This window comes from Glycine soja, chromosome 11, assembly GCF_004193775.1.
Source record: "Glycine soja cultivar W05 chromosome 11, ASM419377v2, whole genome shotgun sequence".
Lineage (NCBI taxonomy): Eukaryota > Viridiplantae > Streptophyta > Magnoliopsida > Fabales > Fabaceae > Glycine > Glycine soja.
In genome coordinates this window covers 49,913,724-49,937,846 of record NC_041012.1, presented here as the reverse complement: position 1 = coordinate 49,937,846, position 24,123 = coordinate 49,913,724, and the positions used below count along the sequence as shown (strand labels likewise).

At 31.6% G+C, this 24,123-nt stretch overlaps 3 protein-coding genes across 3 annotated transcripts; all 3 read left to right on the top strand.

Annotated features, from left to right (window-relative positions):
• The first annotated feature begins 2,171 nt into the window (after positions 1-2,171).
• On the top strand, positions 2,172-5,522 carry LOC114375168 (tetraspanin-3-like). Its single transcript, XM_028332927.1, has 2 exons — positions 2,172-2,760; positions 4,967-5,522. The coding sequence occupies exons 1-2, from the start codon at positions 2,248-2,250 to the stop codon at positions 5,300-5,302; spliced, it is 849 nt and encodes a 282-aa protein (XP_028188728.1). The 5' UTR covers positions 2,172-2,247; the 3' UTR covers positions 5,303-5,522.
• A 3,605-nt stretch (positions 5,523-9,127) lies between these two features.
• LOC114377166 (carbamoyl-phosphate synthase large chain, chloroplastic-like) lies at positions 9,128-13,892 on the top strand. The gene is made up of 3 exons (XM_028335574.1): positions 9,128-10,632; positions 10,870-11,562; positions 11,908-13,892. The coding sequence occupies exons 1-3, from the start codon at positions 9,337-9,339 to the stop codon at positions 13,417-13,419; spliced, it is 3,501 nt and encodes a 1,166-aa protein (XP_028191375.1). The 5' UTR covers positions 9,128-9,336; the 3' UTR covers positions 13,420-13,892.
• A 6,094-nt stretch (positions 13,893-19,986) lies between these two features.
• On the top strand, positions 19,987-22,192 carry LOC114375108 (LOB domain-containing protein 1-like). Its single transcript, XM_028332858.1, has 2 exons — positions 19,987-20,312; positions 21,458-22,192. The coding sequence occupies exons 1-2, from the start codon at positions 20,085-20,087 to the stop codon at positions 21,824-21,826; spliced, it is 597 nt and encodes a 198-aa protein (XP_028188659.1). The 5' UTR covers positions 19,987-20,084; the 3' UTR covers positions 21,827-22,192.
• Positions 22,193-24,123: the final 1,931 nt, after the last annotated feature.

Here is a 24,123-nt window from a genome sequence, read left to right as displayed (position 1 = left end):
TGTTTTGTTTAATTATTGATACATCATAATTTGAATGATATTTTATGCGAGTTTTTATACTATTTCATGTACTTTCTTGATAAAACACACCTTTAGACAAGTACAATTGTTCAATCAAGTGAAAAAGTTACAAATGCACAAATTCATAAAGATATAATACTATTTTTACTTAATAATTATCATGGTATACTAATTAGGTTGTGATTAATTAAGAAGATCATGGTCAATCATGAAAATTCTCGTCATTTCATAACATCTCAAGCTTCAACGTCAAGATTTCAATAATGTGGTGAATATAAGTAAAGATTATATTAGAATATTCATATATTAGAATATTAAACCAACGAAGATGAATGAACACTTTATTTAATCATAAGTAATAATGTGGCAGTAGCATCAAAAACTATACTTTTAAGCTTATAAAAGTGACTTAAGCAAGCTAGAAGATAAGTAGCTTGGGATACCAAAATTTGTACTTGATAGGATTTAGTAATGATTCTACCCTTTCTTCAAATGATTCGTGTAAACATATCATAAAGAACCAGACCTTGTCCTTTCAATTATAATGATCTAGATTCAAATGTCTTCTAGAGGCGAAGTCTTACTGTAGAAGTAAAAAAGGTTAAGCACCATATAAATGAAAAGAAAATTTGAAGAAAGAAAGTAAAAATTAATATAATTTTTAAAAAAAATCATTAATAAATAATTTTACAACTCAAAAAACTAAAAAAAATATATTTAGTATTATATAAAGTATTTTAATTTTTTTTACTTAGGCCCAAAAATTGCTCTACACAGCCCCGAATGTATCCCATCATGCATGTGTAGTCCATCCAACAAGTAAGCAAAATAAAAATGATAATTTTTTTTTAAAAATGTTTGATTTGTTAATCCAATGAAATTATATACTATCACAAAACTAAAACATTAATATAATTTTATACATTTAATTAACTCTCATCTTTTCTCTTTATCTCTCTCGGTCTCTCTTTCATTTATCACATCTAATTATCTATTAATGAGATGTTTACATTGTTTATTACTAGTCAGTCAACAACTAATATTTAACAAATATTTCTTGTTGTGGTTGTTGTTACTGATCCAGCTTGAGAGATATATAATCAATAAAATATATATGTAATAAACATAAAACATTGAAGAGGAAGAGGCAGTGTATGTCAGTGCATGGGTGTGTATATATATATATATATATATATATATATATATATATATATATATATATATATATATATAATTGGAAGCTAGGGAACCATAAAACAAAAAACAATACAAGAAATGAAAGAAAGTAATGCATATGCCATGATTATGAAAATGATTGCAGTTATAGGCGAGGTAGCTTGATTTGAATGTCATTGGTTTTCTTTGTGAATGAAAATCTTGTAAGTATTGTGATGCAAACACGAATATGGTGTGTTCCTTAATGCACGGGTGGCACATTAAATTTAAAGTAGATATTTTTACTACAAATTCTCTTGCCTATCCCATTTTTTTCTCTTGTTTTTTTTTCATATATTTTTGAAGACTTTAAGTAAATTGTTCAAGTAGATAATTGATATCAACATGTAATTCTTTCCATTTTCAAGTTGTATCATCTCATTATTTTCTCTTTTTTTACAGCCATTATTATCTCTTATTTACTTAGTAATATTTATTTATTTATTTATATTTTTTATTTTATTCTTATTCTTTATAAAATTGAAGTAATATAAAATATAAAATTAGAAATGTGACTCTGCTTTTGAAGATTTAAAGAAACAAAGCAAAAGATTAATATAAGAATTTTAAAAAATCATTAATAAATAATTTTACAACTCAAAAAACTAAAAAAAAAAATATTTTTAGTATTATATAAAGTATTTTTAAATTTTTTTACTTAGGCCCCAAAATTTCTCTACACAGCCCTGAATGTATCCCATCATGCGTACTGTGTTCATAGTCCATCCAACAAGTAAGAAAAATAAAAATGATAATTTTTTTTAAAAAAAATGTTTGATTTGTTAATCCAATGAAATTATATACTATCACAAAACGAAAACATTAATATAATTTTATACATTTAATTAACTCTCATATTTTCTCTTTATCTATCTCTCTCGGTCTCTCTTTCATTTATATACTATCACAAAACTAAAACATTGAAGAGGAAGAGGCAGTGTGTATATATATAAGTGGAAGCTAGGGAACCATAAAACAAAAAAAAATACAAGAAATAAAAGAAAGTAAACGATGAGAGGTAGCAACCACTTGATCGGTTTGTTAAACTTCTTGACTTTTTTGCTGTCAGTTCCAATCCTTGTGTGTGGGATATGGCTGAGCACCAGAGCTAACAACACAGAATGCCTCAAGTTCCTTCAGTGGCCGTTAATCGTCATAGGAATCAGCGTCATGGTTACATCCTTAGCCGGTTTGGTCGGAGCCTGTTACCGGAACAGCTTCCTCATGAGCCTCTACCTCGTTGTCATGCTCTTCATACTCTTGGTCCTCGTTGGCTTCATCGTCTTTGCATATGCTGTCACAGCCAAGGGTTCCGGGAGGGAGACACTGAACCGCGCTTACTTGGAGTATTACCTGCAGGACTACGATGGTTGGTTGAAGAAACGCGTGGAAAGTGATGGCTATTGGAGAAAGATAAGGTCTTGTGTTAGGGACTCTAGGGTTTGTGGGAAGATTGGGAGAACCGTTGATGGGGTGCCTGAAACTGCTGATATGTTCTACCTCAGGAAGCTCTCTCCTATTCAGGTATATATCTTTTTCTTTTCCTTTTTTTTGTTTTGTTATTATTTGGTTACCATGGAAGCCATGTATCAACAGCTTTATCATATCCATGATCGAATAACTTAACATATCACTTTTAATAGTAGAGTTTTTTCTCCTAATTAATTTTTTTGTTTATCAACGTCTCAAACCAACTCAATATTAGTTAATTTCTATTTCTGGTTATTTCTGTGTTAAGTCAAAATTAATTCGGAAAGGAAATTTCTGTGTAAGTTGGAGAATTTGTTGTGTTTTGAAACCAATACAAATAGTACTCTTGGATTTTCTATTTTTTTTTTCTTTAGAAAGTTTTGGGCTTTAATTTGGTCTTGTACAAGGAAGTAATCTGCGTCGTCATATATATAGAGAGAGAACTAGAATGAAACGAATTCGAAGTGCTGCATGCACTTCATGGGGTGGGTAGATCTCACCTTAATGATTCCTACCCCATGTGGGGAGTGGGGACGATGGGTTTTTATAGGCCAATCAACTGTTTGTTACCCATGTCAACGACGGGAAAGCAAATTAACTAATTAAGTGACCCATGAGAAACCAAAATATTTGAGATATAGTATGTATATTATTTCTATAATAAATTATTATTTTTTTAATAGGTTAATTTCTACAGGTGAAAAATAAAATTGTACACCAATATATGATAAATTGTAATGGAAAGAAATATAAAAATTATTTATATTATCCGTTCATGGTGTATACACTATTTTCTTTTATTTATAATCGTTTTCTCTATTTTTCTATCACATATAAAGATAATTATATTTAATATTATAAATATTGTTATTTTTTATGTTTAAATAATAAAGTTGAATAACAAATTATCTCAAGATATATGTTGGCTAGCTAGGACAACTAGCTGATTAAAGATTCTTATTAGGGACGTCATTGTTGAATATTAATTAAAATGTGTCACCCTCCCATATTTTTAAACATCGCCTAACAAGACTAAAAATAATATCACATAGCAAGAATGATACCTTGACCAAAACATAAGACATTAATTATATACAGATTATTCTATATATGTTCCATAAAACAAAAACAAAAAATATAAAGATAGTAGACTTTGATTTGGATCCAGTCTATGATATAATGCGGTCTATATCGACCAAAACAAATAAATAGAAATTCAGTCTAATTCATAATGCAGTCTTGGCTTGTTGCTTATGTCTGATGCCAAATGAATTGGTATGAATATAAAAAATTATTGGCATAAATGATTTATAAGTAATTTGATATTTGAGTTTCTTAAGGTGTGAATTTTGATTTTTGGCTTGATTTTATTGAGTGACAATTAAAAATATCACTTTATTTAAAAATAGGTCGATCCGGTAAAAGAAGGATTACACATTCTGGTTATTAAAAAAAATTATCCGAATGAATAGGAAATATTATTGGATTGAAAAATTAATAATTATGTTATTTTGGATTATAGTTGGAAACAACTTTGACTATTAAACCAATTGTTCAAGTTTTTTTCTTACAAATTTAATCATCTTAATTATTTTTTTAATTTTTGTGCATCTTATCATTGTTTATGTGTCACAAAAAATTTAAAGAAAAATAAAACAAAATTATTTTGGTACCAATTTTACTAAATACCGTTGTTTTGTTACTAACATTATGAGAATTAAGAAAAATGTGACAATAAAATGCACAAAATAAAAAATAGGTGATAAAATTAGTACATTATGAGAATTAAGTATGGAAAAAATGAAACATGTGACAATAAAATGCACAAAATAAAAAATAGGTTATAAAATTAGTAAAATAAATAATTAAATAATAAAATATGCAATTAAGCCTCATGTGAATTTAGCATGGAAATTGCTTACATTTAAATGGATACCTAATTTTATCATTATAAAAATAGTTATTTTTTATGCAATAAAGTGTTTCTTTACACTAATTAAAGATTAAATTTTTTTCACTTTAATAAACTATAAATAAAGTTAAAAGTTGACCACGTTCTCACATCCAGTCAATTTAAGAAAGATGAGATTTAGAAGCATGTGTAATTTTTAAGTGATCTTAAGTTATAGTGATGACTAATTGAAATAAAACTTTTGGTGCATCTGAATGATGAGCAGAGATTGAATAATATGTGAGTATATCATTATTAAAGTGAATAAATAAACATATATAAGTTGCTCTTGTACGTGTTTAATTGTAGTCTGGATGCTGCAAGCCCCAGAGAGAGTGTGGGTATGTGTATGAGAACGAGACGGTGTGGAGGCCAAGAGAAGGAGTGGTGGTGGGAAGCAACCCAGACTGCACTAGGTGGAGCAATGACCAACACTTGCTTTGCTATGACTGTGACTCATGCAAGGCTGGTGTATTGGCTACTCTAAAGAAAAGTTGGAGGAAGGTTTCCGTCATTAATATTCCTGTCTTGGTAACCCTTGTGGTTCTTTACATCATTGCTTATGCTGCGTATAAGAACAACCGCAGGATAAATAACTGCGAACCATGTGGTCAAACAAGGATGACAACATTACAACCTAAGTAGCAGATATCATTCATATTCATTTCTAGCCAGCTGCAGCAACTGTTTAATTAGGAATACAAATTAAGGGTGTTATTCGTATCCTCTTATTTATGTCCCTATGTTTCTAGCTTTCGTGCTTTATATGTCATTAATGATGTATGCAGGAGTTTAACAAAAGGTGTATTTTTTTTTTTTTTAACATTTGACAGTCAATTTTAAATTATCATTAAAATTAGATAAATTATAATAGGTGTTACGATTTTTGTACTAGAAGTTAAAGTTATATTTTCTTTTTACGTTTAAAGTTTTTTATATTAGGTTTTTTTATTTACTTGTATTTTCATTTGTTTATTTCAATTTTTAAAAAAAATTATAAATAATTTTATTTATTTAATTATTAAATAAATATTTTTAATTTCACTTCTTATTAGTTTTATTTTATATCTTTTATATATATATATATATATATATATATATTATATGGTTTTATTTAATATGTCATATATTTTTTAATATTGTTTTACTTAAAATATTTCATATAATTTTTGAATATTATTTTATTTAATATATTTTGTATATTTAAAATTTAGATAATTTTTAAATAATGTTATTGCATTTATTTTTTATGTAAATGAAAGAAATAATACAAAATATTTTAATTTTAAAAAAAGTAAATTTAAAAATCTAAGACATTTAAACGAAAATTACATGTATTTTTAACATAATTCTAATAATTATTCATACAAACAAGTAGACAACTAATATAATTTTTATTTTTTATATTTTTCTTTAAGTTGTTTTGTTTATTTTATATTAATATATTATGCTATTTTTAATTTAATAATTACTTTTATTACTAAAATATTAGATGTTGTTAATAGTAAATTCTTTTATACAAAACAAATAATATTATTTCATAAATTATAACTTAATATTAGTAACAAAATATTTAAAATTTTAGTTTTTTTTTAAATTTAAGTATTTAAAATAAAAAAAAATTCAAAAAAATATATTAAATATCATTATGTTAGTTTTTTATTTCATTTTCAAAACAAATCAAATTCAGTAACATTATTAAGAAATTATCTAAATTTTAAATATATAAAATATATTAAACAAAACAATATTAAAAAATATATAAAATATTTTAAATAAAATAATATTAAAAAATATATAACATACGAAATAAAATCATATAAAAAATATATATAAGATATTAAATAAAAATAATAAAAAGTAAAAGAAAAAAAATACAAGTAAATAAAAAATCATAAAATAGAAAACTTTAAACGTAAAGAAAATAAAAAAATATGACTTCAAAGTTAAAAAAAAATAATAAACTTAAGATTTCAAAGTCTTAATTAAAAAAAAAATGTAGGACTTAAAAGTCGTAAATAAAAAATAAATAAACTGAAGTTGTAAATTTTTTTACCACTTCAGTTAAAGAAAAATAAATAAAAAATAATAAATCATAACACTTGTGACAATTTATTCCATTTTTAGTAATAATTTAAAATTGATCTCAAATGAATAAAAAATCCAAAAAAATTTAGCCCTTTTAGTAAAAGTTACGATATATGCCATTTCATTTCTCGTGCTTTATTGCATGTTTAATACATATAAATTGTTTATTGCATCTAAAAATAATTAAAAAAGGGTGTGTCATTCATTAAGGTTTTTACTTTTCAATGCGTGCATCAACATATCTAGTTAGTTAAGAGTTAAGACTAATGGGGGGTTGGGTCTAGTAAAAAGCAATAGTTTGCCACAATCTTTGGACTAATCTCTAGAAAAATTATAACTCAATGTAATTATTATTATTATTATAACTCAATGTAATTAGTATTAAAGTTGCTAAAATTTTAAAAATATATTTTCAGAAGTAAAAAATGTATCAGATTAAATAAAGTTGTATTTGAAATAATAAACAAAAATTATGTGATTATAGCTTGATTTGAGATAATAAAAATTAAGTGAAATTGTTTAATTAAAATATAATTCCTTTTTATATACTTGTGTCATCTAAAAATATTTAAACTGTAAGAAAAATATCAAGTAAACTTTAAATATCATATTTAAATAAAATTATATTGAAAATTATAAAAAGCAATATAACCTTATCTTATAAATCACTTTTTAATTTAATATTTTGTTTATATAAAGTTTATAATTTAATTTTGATATTTTTGGGGAGGAATGACTTCAATTAGAATTTGATGTTATAACAAAGATAGTTATAAATAAATAAATAAATGAATTAATATCATGCGACAAACACATGTATTAATTTTAAGCATTTCAATTAATATATTAAAATAAATATCTGCTTGAATTATTTTACAAATGATTGATCGTGTTATTAATAATTACTTAAATCAAATTAAAATATATTTATAATATTATTTAATAATTTTCTTGTTGTTCTTCTTTTTATCAATATTATTTTTCGGCACAATAGATTTTTTTTTTCCTTTTGAAAATTTCTTTCAAGTCTTTTATGGCATCTTCAAAACTGTAAAACAAAAAAAAAACAATTAAAGTCGCAAGTAGACTTTAAATATCATAAATGAGTATAATAATAATTCTTAGAATTTGTAATTTTAAAACACTATAATTATAAAAATTATTTTAAAAAATTTAGAAATCTCGTGCTGATAAGGGATATTTAGAATTGGATAAAATAATATCTATTAATTATTTGTTAAAAGGAAAGTATAATTATAATTTTTAGAATTAAGTCTAAATGTATTAAAAAAAACAATATACTTGTAGAAGCAAATAAAACAAAAAAATGAATTATTTTTTTAGAAATTTAAATTTTTTCTTAAGACTATTAAACATGTTTTTATAGTCTAATTTTGATAAACCTAAAAATATTTAGATGAATTTTGATTTAGACTTTATCATATGAAAAAAATAGTTTTCTTTCAAAATAAAAAGGACATGAAATCCAAAAATAAATTCAAGTCCTTTGTCAATTAATCAATTATAAAGCACACAAAGAATTTACATTAATTCATCTTAGTCCCGAGATTATGTTTAATTCTTGAGAATCATCAAGTTTTTCCTAATTTATCAAAGTTACAATATTGTTGAATGTCACTTGAGACTAGCATTCTTTATTATACCAAGTTACTTCTGGCTCAAAACAAATAAACAAAATTTTTTGGAAATTTGCACATGAACTAAAATCAATGATGGTCTTACAGACAACATATATCACTCAACATTTTTAAGTATTTTCCCTCAAGATACAATATGTTTTGAAAACTTAATATCTTTATAAGAAATCACAGTAAGATCTTTGGAAGAAAGAATGATTCGCGTGAATTATTTGTATCTTGTTTAACTTTTTCTATATAGTCTTCATCTTCAAATACCTATTGTCTCTCAATTATTGAATTTTTTAATTTTATTATTCTTCTAAATTCTTGAGTTGTTAAAACATTTAATACATTAAATGCACGGCTTCCTTCATTAAAAGTTGATACTAATAGGATCACATGAATTGTTCAAGTCACTTCTTTCATAATAATATTTTTTAGAAATTATAAATTTTGTATTAATCACTAATTATAAATCACATTACATTTGTAAATATTTATTATGATTGATTAACGATAGAGTCATTTATAAATAAAAATATCTACTACATCTATTATTATAAATTTAATCAATTAATTATATATTTTTATAAATAAATATATGATTTAATTCTATTCAATATATTTTTGGAAGATATGATGTAATTTCATATATATATAAAAAAAGAAAAGGTAGATAATAGATAAACAAAATCTGTTTCCCGAAAAGCCCAGTTATATTATTGGTTGTTTCGGCTACCGTATTTGGTCTTTTACTAGTGTTTAGTTCCCCAACGCAAGCAAGTGAGAACTAGCGGTCCAAAACAGTGATTCTCCTTTTATTACATTCGTGTGCACCCTACATAGCCGTTTCAGAAAGGTGACGGCGACGGAGGAGCATCTTCCACCCATTAAAAGCAACACTCGCGCCTCCATTCACTAACCCTAAACCCACTCGCGCCTCCATCCACAATGCCAATGGCCTATTGCATCTCCCACTTTCCCAAACTCCCACTTCTTCCTTCTTTCCCTCAGTCCCAAATTCCGTTCCGTTCCCCTAAAACCCTCCGTTCACAAAACGACGCCGTTCCCCCCACCACCCTCCGCGGATGTCCTCCTCCCACCGCGCGCCTCTACCCCGCGCGTGTGCGATGCTCCACCGTCGCCGTCGCGGAACCCACCACCGCCCCCCAACTCGGCAAGCGGACGGACATAAAGAAGATTCTAATCCTCGGCGCCGGCCCCATCGTCATCGGGCAAGCGTGCGAGTTCGACTACTCCGGCACCCAAGCGTGCAAGGCCCTCCGCGAAGAAGGGTACGAGGTTGTCCTCATCAACTCCAACCCCGCCACCATCATGACCGATCCTGAAACTGCCGACCGCACCTACATCACCCCCATGACGCCGGAGCTCGTCGAGCGCGTCCTCGAATCGGAGCGTCCCGACGCACTCCTCCCCACCATGGGCGGCCAGACCGCCCTCAACCTCGCCGTCGCCCTCGCCGAGAGCGGCGCCTTGGAAAAATACGGCGTGGAACTCATCGGAGCCAAGCTCGACGCAATCAAGAAGGCTGAGGACAGGGAACTCTTCAAACAGGCCATGCAGAATATTGGGATTAAAACCCCTCCCTCCGGTATTGGCACCACGCTCGACGAGTGCCTCAGCATTGCCAATGATATCGGCGAATATCCATTAATTGTGCGGCCGGCGTTTACCCTCGGCGGCACCGGCGGCGGAATTGCGTATAACAGGGAAGATTTGTTGGAAATTTGCAAGGCTGGGATTGCTGCTAGTTTGACTAATCAGGTTTTGATTGAGAAGTCTCTGTTGGGGTGGAAGGAGTACGAGCTTGAGGTAATGAGGGATTTGGCTGACAATGTTGTTATCATTTGTTCCATTGAGAATATTGATCCCATGGGGGTGCATACCGGGGATTCAATTACCGTTGCACCAGCGCAGACTCTGACGGATAAGGAGTACCAGAGGCTGAGGGATTATTCAATTGCTATAATTAGGGAGATTGGTGTGGAGTGTGGAGGGTCTAATGTGCAGTTTGCGGTTAATCCCGAGAATGGTGAGGTCATGGTCATTGAGATGAACCCCAGAGTTTCCAGGTCTTCGGCTCTGGCGTCTAAGGCTACCGGGTTTCCAATTGCAAAGATGGCGGCGAAGTTGTCTGTGGGGTATTCTTTGGATCAAATACCAAACGATATAACGAAGAAGACACCGGCTAGTTTTGAGCCCTCTATTGATTATGTGGTTACTAAGGTATGCAACTTAGTTGTTGATGATATTGCTATGATATACCAATGTGACTTGGTAGGATGGTTTTAATTTTAAATTGTAAATTTTGTATAGTTAGTAAGTCACTGTTTATGTAATTCCAAGTTTTTGAGTTTATAATCTGATGAACTAACTAAACTAACATTTCTGATTTTTGTTATGGAGCAAATCATGTGAATTTTGTCGCAATGCTACTTTTCTCATTTTTTTTTTGTGGTGCAGATTCCACGGTTTGCTTTTGAGAAGTTTCCTGGTTCTCAGCCAATATTGACGACACAGATGAAATCTGTTGGTGAGTCAATGGCTGTAGGGCGAAACTTCCAAGAGTCGTTTCAAAAAGCTGTTCGCTCTCTAGAGTGTGGATACTCTGGATGGGGGTGTTCACAAGTGAAGGAGATGAACTATGACTTGGAGCAATTGAAGTATAGCCTCCGAGTTCCTAACCCCGAGCGCATTCATGCCATCTATGCTGCAATGAAAAGAGGGATGCATATTGATGAAATCTTTGAGCTGAGTTACATTGACAAATGGTTTCTCACGCAGCTCAAGGAGCTGGTTGATGTGGAAAGTTTCTTGCTGTCTCACAATTTGTCTGATTTGACAAATATTGATTTCTATGAGGTGAAGAAAAGAGGGTTTAGTGATAAACAGATAGCATTTGCAACCAAATCCACTGAGAAAGAAGTACGCAATAAGCGGTTGTCTCTGGGTGTTACTCCAGCATATAAGCGAGTTGATACCTGTGCAGCGGAATTTGAAGCTAATACTCCTTATATGTATTCTTCTTATGATTTTGAGTGTGAATCAGCTCCCACTACCAGAAAGAAGGTCTTGATTTTGGGTGGAGGACCAAATAGAATTGGTCAAGGGATTGAGTTTGACTACTGTTGTTGTCATGCATCCTTTGCTCTTCAGGTTTGTTTTCTTCTCTTTTGTAATAATTGGATTAAATTTCAGATTTTTTCGCTGTGAAATTTTTTAACTGGGGTTCAAATGGTGCTGCTGATGCCGTATGATATTGGCCAATTCTGATATTAAGCATTAACGAAGTGTTAAGTTTAAATTTCGTGTCCCCTATCTATCATCATTTTTTTTAAAATGATTAAGTTGTCCCTGCATGTTATCTTACCTATTCTGATATTAAGCATTAATGGGAACTGATTCCCACTTATCTTAGGATTTGACCAGCTAGATGGTTATGCTGAGTTTTGTGCAGTTGCTGCTCTTACTATATGTAACCCTTGTCTATTGCATTTGCAGGATGCAGGATATGAGACAATCATGGTGAACTCAAACCCCGAGACAGTCTCCACAGATTATGACACTAGTGATCGCCTATACTTTGAACCCTTGACTGTTGAAGATGTTTTGAACATTATTGATTTGGAAAGGCCTGATGGTATCATTGTACAATTTGGAGGTCAAACACCATTGAAGTTATCTCTCCCCTTACAACAATACCTTGATGAACACAAGCCAGCATGTGCTAGTGGGGTTGGTCATGTACGCATTTGGGGAACATCTCCTGATTCCATAGATATTGCTGAGGACAGAGAGAGGTTCAATGTGATGCTTCATGAACTAAAGATTGAACACCCAAAAGGAGGAATTGCTAGGAGTGAAACTGATGCACTTGCCATTGCAGCAGATATTGGATACCCAGTTGTTGTTCGTCCTTCTTATGTTTTGGGTGGTCGAGCAATGGAGATTGTGTATACTGATGATAAGCTGGTCACTTACCTTGAAAATGCTGTTGAGGTGGATCCAGAACGCCCTGTATTAATTGACAAGTATTTATCTGATGCCTGTGAGATTGATGTTGATGCACTGGCTGACTCACAAGGTAATGTAGTCATTGGTGGGATAATGGAGCACATTGAACAGGCTGGGATACATTCTGGTGACTCTGCCTGCTCTATTCCCACCAGAACTGTTCCTTCTTCTTGCTTGGAGACAATCAGGTCGTGGACAGAAAACTTGGCTAAACAGTTGAATGTTTGTGGGCTCATGAATTGCCAGTATGCAATAACTCCGTCAGGGGATGTATTTTTGCTAGAGGCCAACCCTCGAGCTTCTCGTACAGTTCCATTTGTATCCAAAGCAATTGGCCATCCCTTGGCTAAATATGCTTCCCTTGTCATGTCTGGAAAGACCCTCTGTGATTTACAGTTTACAAAAGAAGTTATCCCTAAATATGTGTCTGTAAAGGAAGCAGTTCTTCCATTTTCAAAGTTTCCAGGCTGCGATGTGTTTTTAAGTCCTGAGATGCGAAGCACTGGTGAGGTCATGGGTATTGATCCTTCATATAATATTGCATTTGCTAAGGCTCAAATTGCTGCTGGCCAGAAGTTACCACTTTCTGGTACTGTGTTCCTTAGCTTGAACGACTTAACAAAGCCACATCTTCAGAAGATAGCAAAGGCTTTTGTTGAGAATGGTTTCAAGATTGTTGCTACCAGTGGAACAGCTCATGTTCTTAACTTAGCTAAAATTCCAGCAGAGCCTGTGCTGAAGTTGCATGAAGGGAGGCCTCATGCTGGTGACATGATAGCCAATGGAGACATTCAGCTGATGGTGGTAACCAGTTCAGATGATGCACTTGATCGGATAGATGGTCTGGCCCTCAGAAGGATGGCTTTGGATTACAAGGTTCCTATTGTGACAACAGTTAATGGAGCTCTGGCGACTGCTGAAGCTATAAACAGCTTGAAGGCCAACTCTATCAAAATGATCGCTCTTCAGGACTTCATTGATGGTGAATTTAAAGAGTGAGAGTTTTTGCAGACAACCACTTACTTTCTGAATTGGTTAGGCGTTAGACACCAGTAAGCACCTGTGTTTTCTCTTTGTATTTGGTACTACTAATTTATGCCCTTTCAAGTCTTTTTGCCTACAAAACCTCCATTCTTTCATCTTTCTATTTGAGATAAATTATTAGATAGTATTTGCGATGTGTTGCATATTTTGAATCGTTTTGGATTGCTCTCCTCCACTAAGAATATATACGTATTGTTATCATCTATGGTTTTGTATATTGACTGGGCTATTGCTGCTTACCGTGAGATTGCACAAGTTGCTAGATTTGGGAGTGGCGGAAGAATTGCTTTGGGATGCTTTCATTTGTTGAGTAAAGTGTCCAGATTAGATATGTAAGGTCATGTAGTCTGTCCTGACTCCTGATATATAGCATTTTTGTGCTTTTGTGTAAACGATTTTGTAGTATTTGGATTTCTACAGCTTATTAATTATTCCCATTTTTAAAATCTTACAGCATGCAGTTGATGCTGATGCTGCTTAGCCATTTCATTTATAAGGCTTTCACTTTCATCAACCCTTATAATTGATTTGTAGAAGAAATCCAGCTATCATCATCCTTCAACTTCAAAATTAAACAATCATAAAAATAAAATACCTTTTTTTAAAAATTATTTTAGATTTTTAAATCAAAAGTATGCTTGTTTGAGCTAACAAACATCTATTGTTAATTATTTAATTTTAAAAATACAAATTCAGCTCCTAAACACTGTAATGAGGTTGAATGATGTTATTTATTTTTTATTTAGATTTTTAACCCTTTAAAATTATTAATTTAAGGCACAACTTACTCTTGAATCTTCAACCCCTTGTCTTTTGCAGCCAATTCAGCAACTCCATTAGATCATATGGGTCTTTCATAAAATTCCTTTAAGAAAACTTTTTATGGCTTTCAAATCTTTAGTGATTTAAGTGTTTTATGACTTCATCTGTAAAAAAAATTGCAAGATCTTCTCCGCTTCACTTGCCCCCAGGATGAACTCCTTGGTCTCAGGACAAGGTTGCTTTGGACGGGGACAGTATTGTTATTCCCAAGCCTAGCTCCATATCCCCATGTATTTCTTCCTTTTTAAGTTATCTCTCTTTTATTTTCATCTACTCTATTTTTCTCTTCTAAACCAAACACAACCATAGAGTATCCCAATTTTCTAACACCAATCAACAGAAAAAATACGAGAGTTGAACCTAAGATACGACTTATATGAGTGGAAGAATTGACCAGCTATGTAAACCCCTATTGGTTAAGTAGTATAGATTGTATATTTTGATGAAATTCCTTGCATGGTTAAATTGGAAAGTTGACTGATACTTGATATATGAAAATAATGCATGACATGTCTTGAATATCTATTTTGCACAATTAAAATTAGTGCTTAAGGCCTCCCGTGTTCGTTAAGCTAATTCCTGAAATTACTACTCTTTTCGTTATCCTGGTAAAATATTTTGGGTCTGCCAATGTCATCCTGATGTATCTGTTTGCTGCAAACAGATAAATGAAAGTTAGCGTGAGGTTTGATTTTTCTTGTAACATTGTTTCTGGACGAATACTAATTGCATTGGACTTCAAATTCAAGAACTTTCGAACGTTCATTAAACTTCGGCAAGTGTGTTTTCTTTTGTCATGACTGGGTGGAACTCTAATAGATATAGGCCATAGGGACGAATGAGAATAAAACACAGTCAACATTTTGAATCTTATAAATTCTATATTTATAGATTTTTTTTTTTCAATATAGGATTTTTATACTGTTGGTTGTTCTCACTTCTCATGTAGCCGAGCCTTCCAAACTCAATTAAATTAAATGTGTTCATTTGAAAAACGAGGGGAGAAATTAATTGATACTTTTTTTTGTTTTTTTAGAGGAATTAATTGATACCTGAAAAGTGAAAACGCGTTCAATGGCCAGGACCCAGGAAAGTTAAGTACCGTGGTCCTAGGTCCTAAATCAAATTAATTAATCGTATGGGAAAAATTGAGCTTATGAGCTAAGCTAATAATATACTTGGCTCCATAAGCAATTTGTCAGCTTTCAATCACTAGACATATTAGCGGTCTAAGTGCGCAATTTATAGGAATTTGGAGCAGCTATTCCTAATAGCCTTAATTGTATGGGCCCAAGTTAATGCTTCTAGAACAAGAACACTAAGAATTGGTGGAGGCATAAGCTTTAGAATTGTTTGATTTACGCGAAGAATTAATTTCTTGAACAGCATACATATTTTAATATGAAAATTAAAAATTAAAATAATTTACACTCACAATTTAACTATGAGAGTTTAAAATTAATTGTATTAAAGTAAATTTCTACCTAAGTTTGAAATAAATGACTCTAACTAACAAGTGTAACAACTTTATTTTACATTATGTTGAAAAGGATATCACAAAGAGATTCATACTTGAGAGTGGAATGACTAACAAGCATGACTGAAAAATCTTATACTGGGTAGAAATAAATAAGTTAGACATAACATATAAATAGAAAGGACTCATACAGTTCACCTTGTTTGGGACATTTGCAGAATTTAATTTGTATTTACTTTAATAATAAATTTAAGAGCAGGCGGAAAAGATTCAAACTGCTAATTTAACAGAGAAAGAGAGGATGAATGATAAAAAAATGCACTCATAATAAATTTCCAAGAACGCATGCTATAATCAGTAGTACAACAACAGCCATTGAGTTTGATTTCTATTTCTACTATATATATTCCTTGCAGGGCAGGGCAGGTGATGATGACGAATGCCGGTTAGCTAACCCGCTTAGTACCTCCGTCCCTTCTTGAAGAATCAAGAATGTCAAGTAGTTTGCATGTTTCCGCTTAATTCTAAACAAAGAAATTAATAATCAAAAGTCTTAAAATCTGTGTATACTTGAAAAAAAAATAATATGAATTTTTTATCTATGATTTCAATACCTTTTCATATAATTCTAGAATATTCTCACAATTTTGTAAGTGTCGAAAGAAACGTTGGATGGGATAAATTCGAATTCTCAAAAGAGTTATTTCGAATGGGTGTTTGAAAGTGAAGTAAAGTGTTGATTGAAGTAATTGAAGAGTGGAGAAGTGGAAATTCTAAAATATTGATGCATTTCAATGTAAGGTTCGAATTGGAGAGGATTTTTTTTTTCATGAGCCAAAGGAGGAAGTTAATGTAATTTATTTTTGACATGTAATTTTTTTTCATCATAGGAATCGAACTCAATCAGAGAATTTATAAAAATGTGAGATTATTTTGAATAATTGATATGTTGTTACTTAAAGTATCAAGCACATATCAATCTCTGATCTTGGACTTGGCTGTCTAGCTAGTAGGCTGAACAATTTATCCTTTTCATGAATGGAGAATTAATCTCATATAATACTTGAAGGGATTATAGCTAACTGTAAGAATAGTAGTGATACTACATGTGTGATGAGGGAATAACAGGCTAACAGCACTTGAATGCTGTTTTTTGGCAGGTTTACTGTGTTCTCACTGTTCTGTAAAAGGGTCGTTGGCTACCTCTCACTTAATATTTCTTTTTTTGGCTTATGTAAAAAACTCGTCAACTACTTATTTAAATATATTAGCAAGGAATTGGATAGAGTTACCATTTTGATGATTGTGCATTACATGATAATATTGCGAGCAAATACCAAATTATATATTCATGGGTTGGACACTAGTAATTTACAAGATCCTATAATTTTATAATTATTAGTTGTTAAGTGGATCAAAGGATGACTCAAGTTCAAATGAGAAAGTTTAATAAGATCTAAGTCTATTCTATCGTACTTGGGCGAGTTACATTAAAACAATATGCAATCCTTAATGATTAGAAAAATTATACCGAACCACTTACAAATATAACTTAAAAGTCCTTAATTGTCAAGATTTTCTACAACGGTACAGGAGTGTTAAGAAAACGTCACATTCAGCACACGTGTGCCAAAAAGGATGCACAGAGGAGCAGGACACTTCAGGAACTAATTAACTTTCTCAAATGGTTATCCAAAAAATTTGCTCAGATTGCTTTGGGTCAAAAATTTCTACTGCTTCAAAATTAATGTGAAAGTACTTATATACGTGGAAGGAAAAACAAAACACAGGCTATAGTGGGAGTTAACCGTAAAGTGAATTTGGCTAATGCTTTTCTTTTCTCAAGGTCCACACGCTCTAAGACAGGGCTAAAAAGAGCAAATGGGAAAGAAAAATGTTACAAATTACAAAAGTCTAACTACTTCCACCGCAAAGTTGAAAGCTCAACTCAATTTTTTTCCCCTAACGCGTGGAAAACTTGATCACTTGGAGATAAGCTAGAAACACCATCCTAAAAATTTTGTAATTAGAACTAATTTTTCAGTATTTTATAATGTATGGCATTGGGGCCAGAAGCAGCAATTAAAATATTAAAAAAATTAAATTCATCATAAATTACTTTTTTCAACTAAAGCTAAAATAGTGTGATTAGATGTCTGAAATAAAGTTGTTTTCCAAAAATTAAAGTTCAGTGGCTAATTTAGGAGTGGATATAAGACATTTGCACCCTACGTTATTTCATTTTAAGAAGGGTTACTTATTAGTCTAGTATTATCTTCAAATTTGATTGTAGTGGTTCTATATCATTAAACTAAAAATGACAACCATTTTCTTGAACATGTTATCAAGCTTATAATATGAAATGGGTGACTCAATAACCGTTCTGAAGCAAATTTAAGCCCCATAGTATGTGTTTTGTGAGAATAGTGCATTAAAATTATAACTGAAAATATTATAATGGAAAGTATTTTACAAAGTGTTTTATTGCGTGACTCCTTTGGTAGATAATACGTGAGAAATTAGGGCACCCCTCTCTTCCTTTTGCCACCTTTTTTTCTCCCTAACTTAGCTCATTTTTTTTTTCATTTTCAAATTAGCTCTTAATTTTGTCTCTCTTTTTTTCTCCTCATTCCTTCAAGCTTATCCCTTTTTTTGTCAATCTATTTTTTCATCTCTTATCATCATCATTATCTAAAATATTATGCTTAAAAACTTAACTATGGATATTAATCGAACAAAGACCATTAAACATTCTAGAACAAATAGGCATCAACCGGAGCAATATTCAATGATTTGAAAAGTTGCAACTTAATGGCAAAAGACTTTGATTATAACAAGTTTATCTTTTCCTGTGTGTTCAACGAGCTCCACCAACCTTGCCCCACCTATTAGATCTTGCGCAAACATGCAGATCACACAGACATGCATACATATAGTTTTCTGCAAGAGACACTTAATTAATTATATAGCAATTCTTTGTGAATAAATTATATACGGCATGCATGGTCATTAGGTGTTAGTTAAGGAAGTAGATAGCATGGTCTCATTGGTGGCAGCAACCCCAATAACTCACTTGAAACAAACCGTTTTTCCCAACTGTTATGTCGAAACCTTGGCCACTTGGCACCAGCATAAGGCAACAAGAAGTTCCGCGCGTAGACCATGCTAAATTACACAAGAATGCGATCGATACATTTATATGGGAACGCAATTCGTTTTTCTTACATCATTATTACGTACCAAACTTTACTTAGAGTGCAAATTAAATTAAAATTTAAAAGTAATTCAGTAACTATGGTGTGGGCCATGTTGGTGTTGTCCTGATTTGCATCAACCAGAAGTTGAGAACTAGAAGTCTAGAACTTAAAAAGACTGGACCCGTAAGTAGTGTACTCACCCGCACATGCGAGTGCGCACACACTTGACAGAATGTGATTATACCATTTCAGTTCCGTCATTCAATGCGTCAATGAAAGTAACTAGGTAAAATGTTACTAAGTCCTGTTCTATCGTTTTTTTCTATTCATCTTTTAAAATTTTAGTGACCAGTAAACCAAATATTTGTCTGAATGAGAGAATATATTTACTTTTCTTTGTCCCTTTAGGGTGCTATACATACATTGCGTTGAATATTAAATCAAACACAGACAAATTAATGGGGACGTGTAGTTAATGCCATAATGTCCAATCCACCCTATTTGTTTTGTACTGTAAGTATTAATAAGCAATTACTGCGTGCTTAAGCATTTTAATCGGAGTATGACTTTTTTGGGTTGGAATAAGAAGTACTAGTACTATGACTAGGGTCCAAAAAAGCTGGAGGGTGAATAAGACATGTTGCTCACCGGTTTCTTTTTCTTTTACTCACTAGGAAAAGTCACTTTACTAGGCCTAGGCTGTTAGGCATGACATAATGTTCTTTTCCTTGGAAAATATATGTACTAAAATTGCATCCATATGCAAGGGTCTAACTTGAAGTGATTATTATTATTATTTGCATTAAAGTAAAAAAGAAAAATATAAAGGAAGGAACAAGCAGAATATAGAAAAACGATTTTTTCAAAGTTGGGAAGAGTTTTCATACAATAAGCCAAAAGAAACATCATAATCACAACACCTAACAGAGAGTGGGAAAAGAAGACAGCACGCAGCCAGTTATTAACGAATTTCATACTCTTTCTATCTCATTATCATCCTTTCCTTTCCTTATAAAACCCCTAGTTTTGGCTTCCAAACAACCCACATTTACCTCACACCCTTCTTCTCTCTTTGTCCCTAAACTACACAAAGTAGAAGCCAAACACAAAACAACAAAGTATTGATGGAGAGTGACACAAACACCACATTTTCTCACTCCTCAAATACTACCCCTTCTTCCCCTCCCCAACAAGTTCAAGTTGTCATGATCCCTTGTGCTGCTTGCAAGATTCTGAGGCGAAGATGTGCTGAGAAATGTGTCTTGGCACCTTATTTCCCTCCCACTGAACCTGCCAAGTTTACCACTGCACACCGAGTCTTCGGTGCCAGCAACATCATCAAGTTCTTGCAGGTAGCTACCTATGTTGGCCTCCAAAATCTTATTTCACATTCATGTTTTCTCAACTCAACTTCATAAATTTTTTTAAGACTAACTGCATATCTTGACAATTAGAGAGACCATATTACATATGTACATTTTCATCGCATATGTGACATGATATAGTTTAATGACATCATGATTTCTACATAATGTTATCAAACACTCTGCACCATGTTCTTTAAATTCTAACTAAAAAGATTTTCCACGTGATTTTTCCTTTTTGAGTCAATGATGATTTCAGACACAAACAGTGATGTGGTAACAAATGTTGCACTATTGAGTGGTAAAAATAACTGTTCCACCCGTCAGAAGACCTCACCAACATCCTTCTATATATGCATATTGTTCCGTGTCCCCGGGGACAAATTAATAGATGAGACTAGTCTCCAACGTATGGAGTACCTAATTTTACACGATCCCATCAAACTTCAACAGAGACGACAAATTAATGTACAGAGCTAGAGAATAAATATAATATCATATGTGTAACCTTTGTTTTATTTCCTTTGGTTGGAAATTTTTACCTTTGACTTATTATTTAACCTTTGATACATATAAAACTTATGTTAAAAGAAATATGTGTATATTTCTAACATGATACTATAATTTATTTTACACCAGTCAGTTATTTTACATCCTTAAAAAATTTCACCCAAATTTTTTTTCACAAATGCACAAACAATAGTACGATACGAAGTTCCTCTATTTATTTGGTGAATTGAATCAGCCCCACTCTCTCCCAGCAGGACCAACGCAGTCTGTAGTATCATATTCTTGGTCATAGCATATCAATGCTTCAATTAAATGCATTTTTCAACGACCTAATTTTAACGAAACCTAGTGGTGGGTCTCCTTAATTCTAACATGAAATCGGTTAATATTATAAGACAACACAGTTGATACAAATATTTCGTAAGCAAATAATCTTTTTAAAATTAATTTTCATAATCAAGTAATCAAATTAATTGTTTTACTCTGAGAATTTGCTTCTTTACATATTCTATATACGCTTTTATGGTTTTTACACACTTTAAACGTATTGTATGATCGCTGAAAATACATTAAAATATTAAAGTACTTAATTGATGATATCATTGTTTTGCTTCATTTTCCAGGAACTTCCAGAGTCTCAAAGAGCTGATGCAGTGGCCAGCATGGTTTATGAGGCTGGTGCAAGAATAAGAGACCCAGTGTACGGATGTGCAGGTGCAATTTGCCACCTCCAAAAGCAAGTCAATGAACTTCAAGCACAGTTAGCAAAGGCACAAGCTGAGGTTGTAAACATGCAATTCCAACAAGCGAATCTCGTGGCTCTAATTTGCATGGAAATGGCACAAACACAAACTCCACAGGAATCACCACAACAATCTGTGGACAACTTCATTTCAAGCCCTTCACACAGCAGCGGCTATCAAAACAATCTCAATTTCTTTGAGGAGAACACCAATAACCTAAACTCTTTGTGGGAGCCTCTTTGGACATGATGAAGAACCAGACTTATACAAGACACTTCATAAGTGTTAGTTCCCATGACAATCTCCTAAGGAGAAGTTGAAGGAATCAAGTAGAACTAATAATAAATTATAAAAGTATAACTTTGGTAGCTAGATTCATGTAGTTAAGTTAACTGCCTCTCCATGAGGAAGATTTTGGAGAAAATAATGTTATTCTGGATCTAGTCTCTTTGCACAAGGTTGGCAAATTAAGTAATGCTCCAAAATTATCATTTAAATGTTAGATAGTTTTCTGAAGCATGTAATCGTTGCAATATTGAAGAAAACAGGGGAAATGTTATGTTTCAGTATGTTTCTAAGCACTGATATTTTCAATCTAAAACAGCTTTTTGGTCACCTACTATAATCATTCAAAAGATTGATCTTTCATGAATGCTTAATTCCTTGTCAAAGTAACTTTTGACCTTGTGACTTTGGATTCGTTATGGTTCTAGTCTACCAGAACCAAAATTTTCGTTTGTAGATATAATGTCAATCAAACACAAATCTAGGCAAGATCAAGATGGAAGACCGAACGACAACCAAGATTTATTTATTACATAAAAAACAACAACCAAGGATATTATATATAGCAATTAGGCTTCAATATAAATTCGTCATTATGCATAAAGATAATTATCATTTTAATTAAGTGCTATTTGCAACTTCTTTTGACATCAAATTGAATGACTCCCTTATTTGCATAAACTTACTATTCATATCTTTGAATTCTTCAATTTTTAGAAGGGGTATCGTATAAAATTTATGTTAAAATGGGTTGAATTTGATTAGTTAATCCACTAAATATATTAAAATGGAATGGTTGAGTTATGAGATTCAAACCTTTGACCCTGATAATATATAGTCCATATAACCAATTAACTTAATGGGTCAAGCACGGGTTGAGTCGGATTGACAAATGAGTTAATATATTTTTGACAAATATTTGGTTAAATATTATTTTTGAAGAAATTTAAATTTTGTGAATTATTATAAATTTTATATTAATTTTTTGTTTTGCACTATATTTATTTAACTCATAATAATTGCTTCTAGAGAACATTTGTTCAAAGTAACTTAGTTGAATATATATTTAAGATTGTGACATTATGTTTATTCTTTAATTGATGATCTATATTTTTTCATTGACTAGTCCTTTTATATATATATATTACAAAGAATCTAACTTTACTTGCAACCCACTAAGTTTGGATTGAGTTAAGATTTTTTGACAAATTGAATTACGTTAAAATTTTCATTTCAATAACAAAATAAGTTCAACTCAACTGATACTCCGATACATCCATAATACATTGAATTCTCAATTACTATTTTTTTTAATGAATAACAAGAATTCCGTACTACATCTTTTTTAAGTGCGCTCTTGATGAGTCAAAATCTTTTAGATATACTTTGATAATTGGACTCTCTTTGATCGAGAGAAACGATTAATGTGGTGAGCATATGAACAAGGCAAGGAACGTGACGGTGTGGAGCTATAATCAAAATACCTTTGTGGTTATGATGGCATAAGAATTACTCTCTCTCCCTTAAACGCGTTTTCGGGGGCTGTAATTCAAATCATGTGCTGCCCACGTGAGCAGCATATCTAAAGCAACCCAGCCATATAATATTTCACCTGTCGGCAACTTATTGATGTACCCGTCATTCTTGTCATATAACTCCTTCTTTTCTCACCAACATGTCATTATTTTTAGTATCTGAAGAAATTAAAGAAACGCATTTGCTTTTTTATTGACTCAAAGTGTAGCTTTACACTTTACACAGCGTATATAACATCTTAATAATGAGTTACACAGTACAATGCGTTAATTAGTCAATTTTGAATAGTCAGCGTAAAAATTATTTTTCTAAAAGTCATGCACTGATAAACAAAGAATAAATAATGTATAAAGACAATACTATACACATCAAATTCCCCAAAAATATGGTATACAATGGGATGCTTCCATTTGAAGAAAAATATAGTAGTTTAGAATATGAACGGGTTTTGGTTGAAAAACTAAATTACGTTTCTTCATCATATTTTGTGGCTGTTTATTAAATGGAAAATGAAACTCGATCACAATAGTTTTTTATTTCTAACAAGTAAATTTTAATTAATAAATTAAAATGTGTTCAAAAGAATATATTAAAAACAAAATTATTGTATATTTATAATCACTACCTGCTCATGGTTTGAACAATCTCCATTTGATACTATTAGAATATAAAATATTCCTTGTCTATTATATTTTTAGTAATAGCTTTATGTGAATTAAATAGCA

Excerpts from the sequence above, each read along its gene's own strand:
- LOC114377166 (XM_028335574.1), top strand. The coding sequence starts at position 9,337 with ATGCCAATGGCCTATTGCATCTCCCACTTTCCCAAACTCCCACTTCTT. Across the intron at positions 10,633-10,869 it reads TTGATTATGTGGTTACTAAG|ATTCCACGGTTTGCTTTTGA; the intron begins GTATGCAACTTA and ends TTTGTGGTGCAG. Across the intron at positions 11,563-11,907 it reads ATGCATCCTTTGCTCTTCAG|GATGCAGGATATGAGACAAT; the intron begins GTTTGTTTTCTT and ends TTGCATTTGCAG.
- LOC114375108 (XM_028332858.1), top strand. The coding sequence starts at position 20,085 with ATGGAGAGTGACACAAACACCACATTTTCTCACTCCTCAAATACTACC. Across the intron at positions 20,313-21,457 it reads ACATCATCAAGTTCTTGCAG|GAACTTCCAGAGTCTCAAAG; the intron begins GTAGCTACCTAT and ends TTCATTTTCCAG.
- LOC114375168 (XM_028332927.1), top strand. The coding sequence starts at position 2,248 with ATGAGAGGTAGCAACCACTTGATCGGTTTGTTAAACTTCTTGACTTTT. Across the intron at positions 2,761-4,966 it reads GGAAGCTCTCTCCTATTCAG|TCTGGATGCTGCAAGCCCCA; the intron begins GTATATATCTTT and ends GTTTAATTGTAG.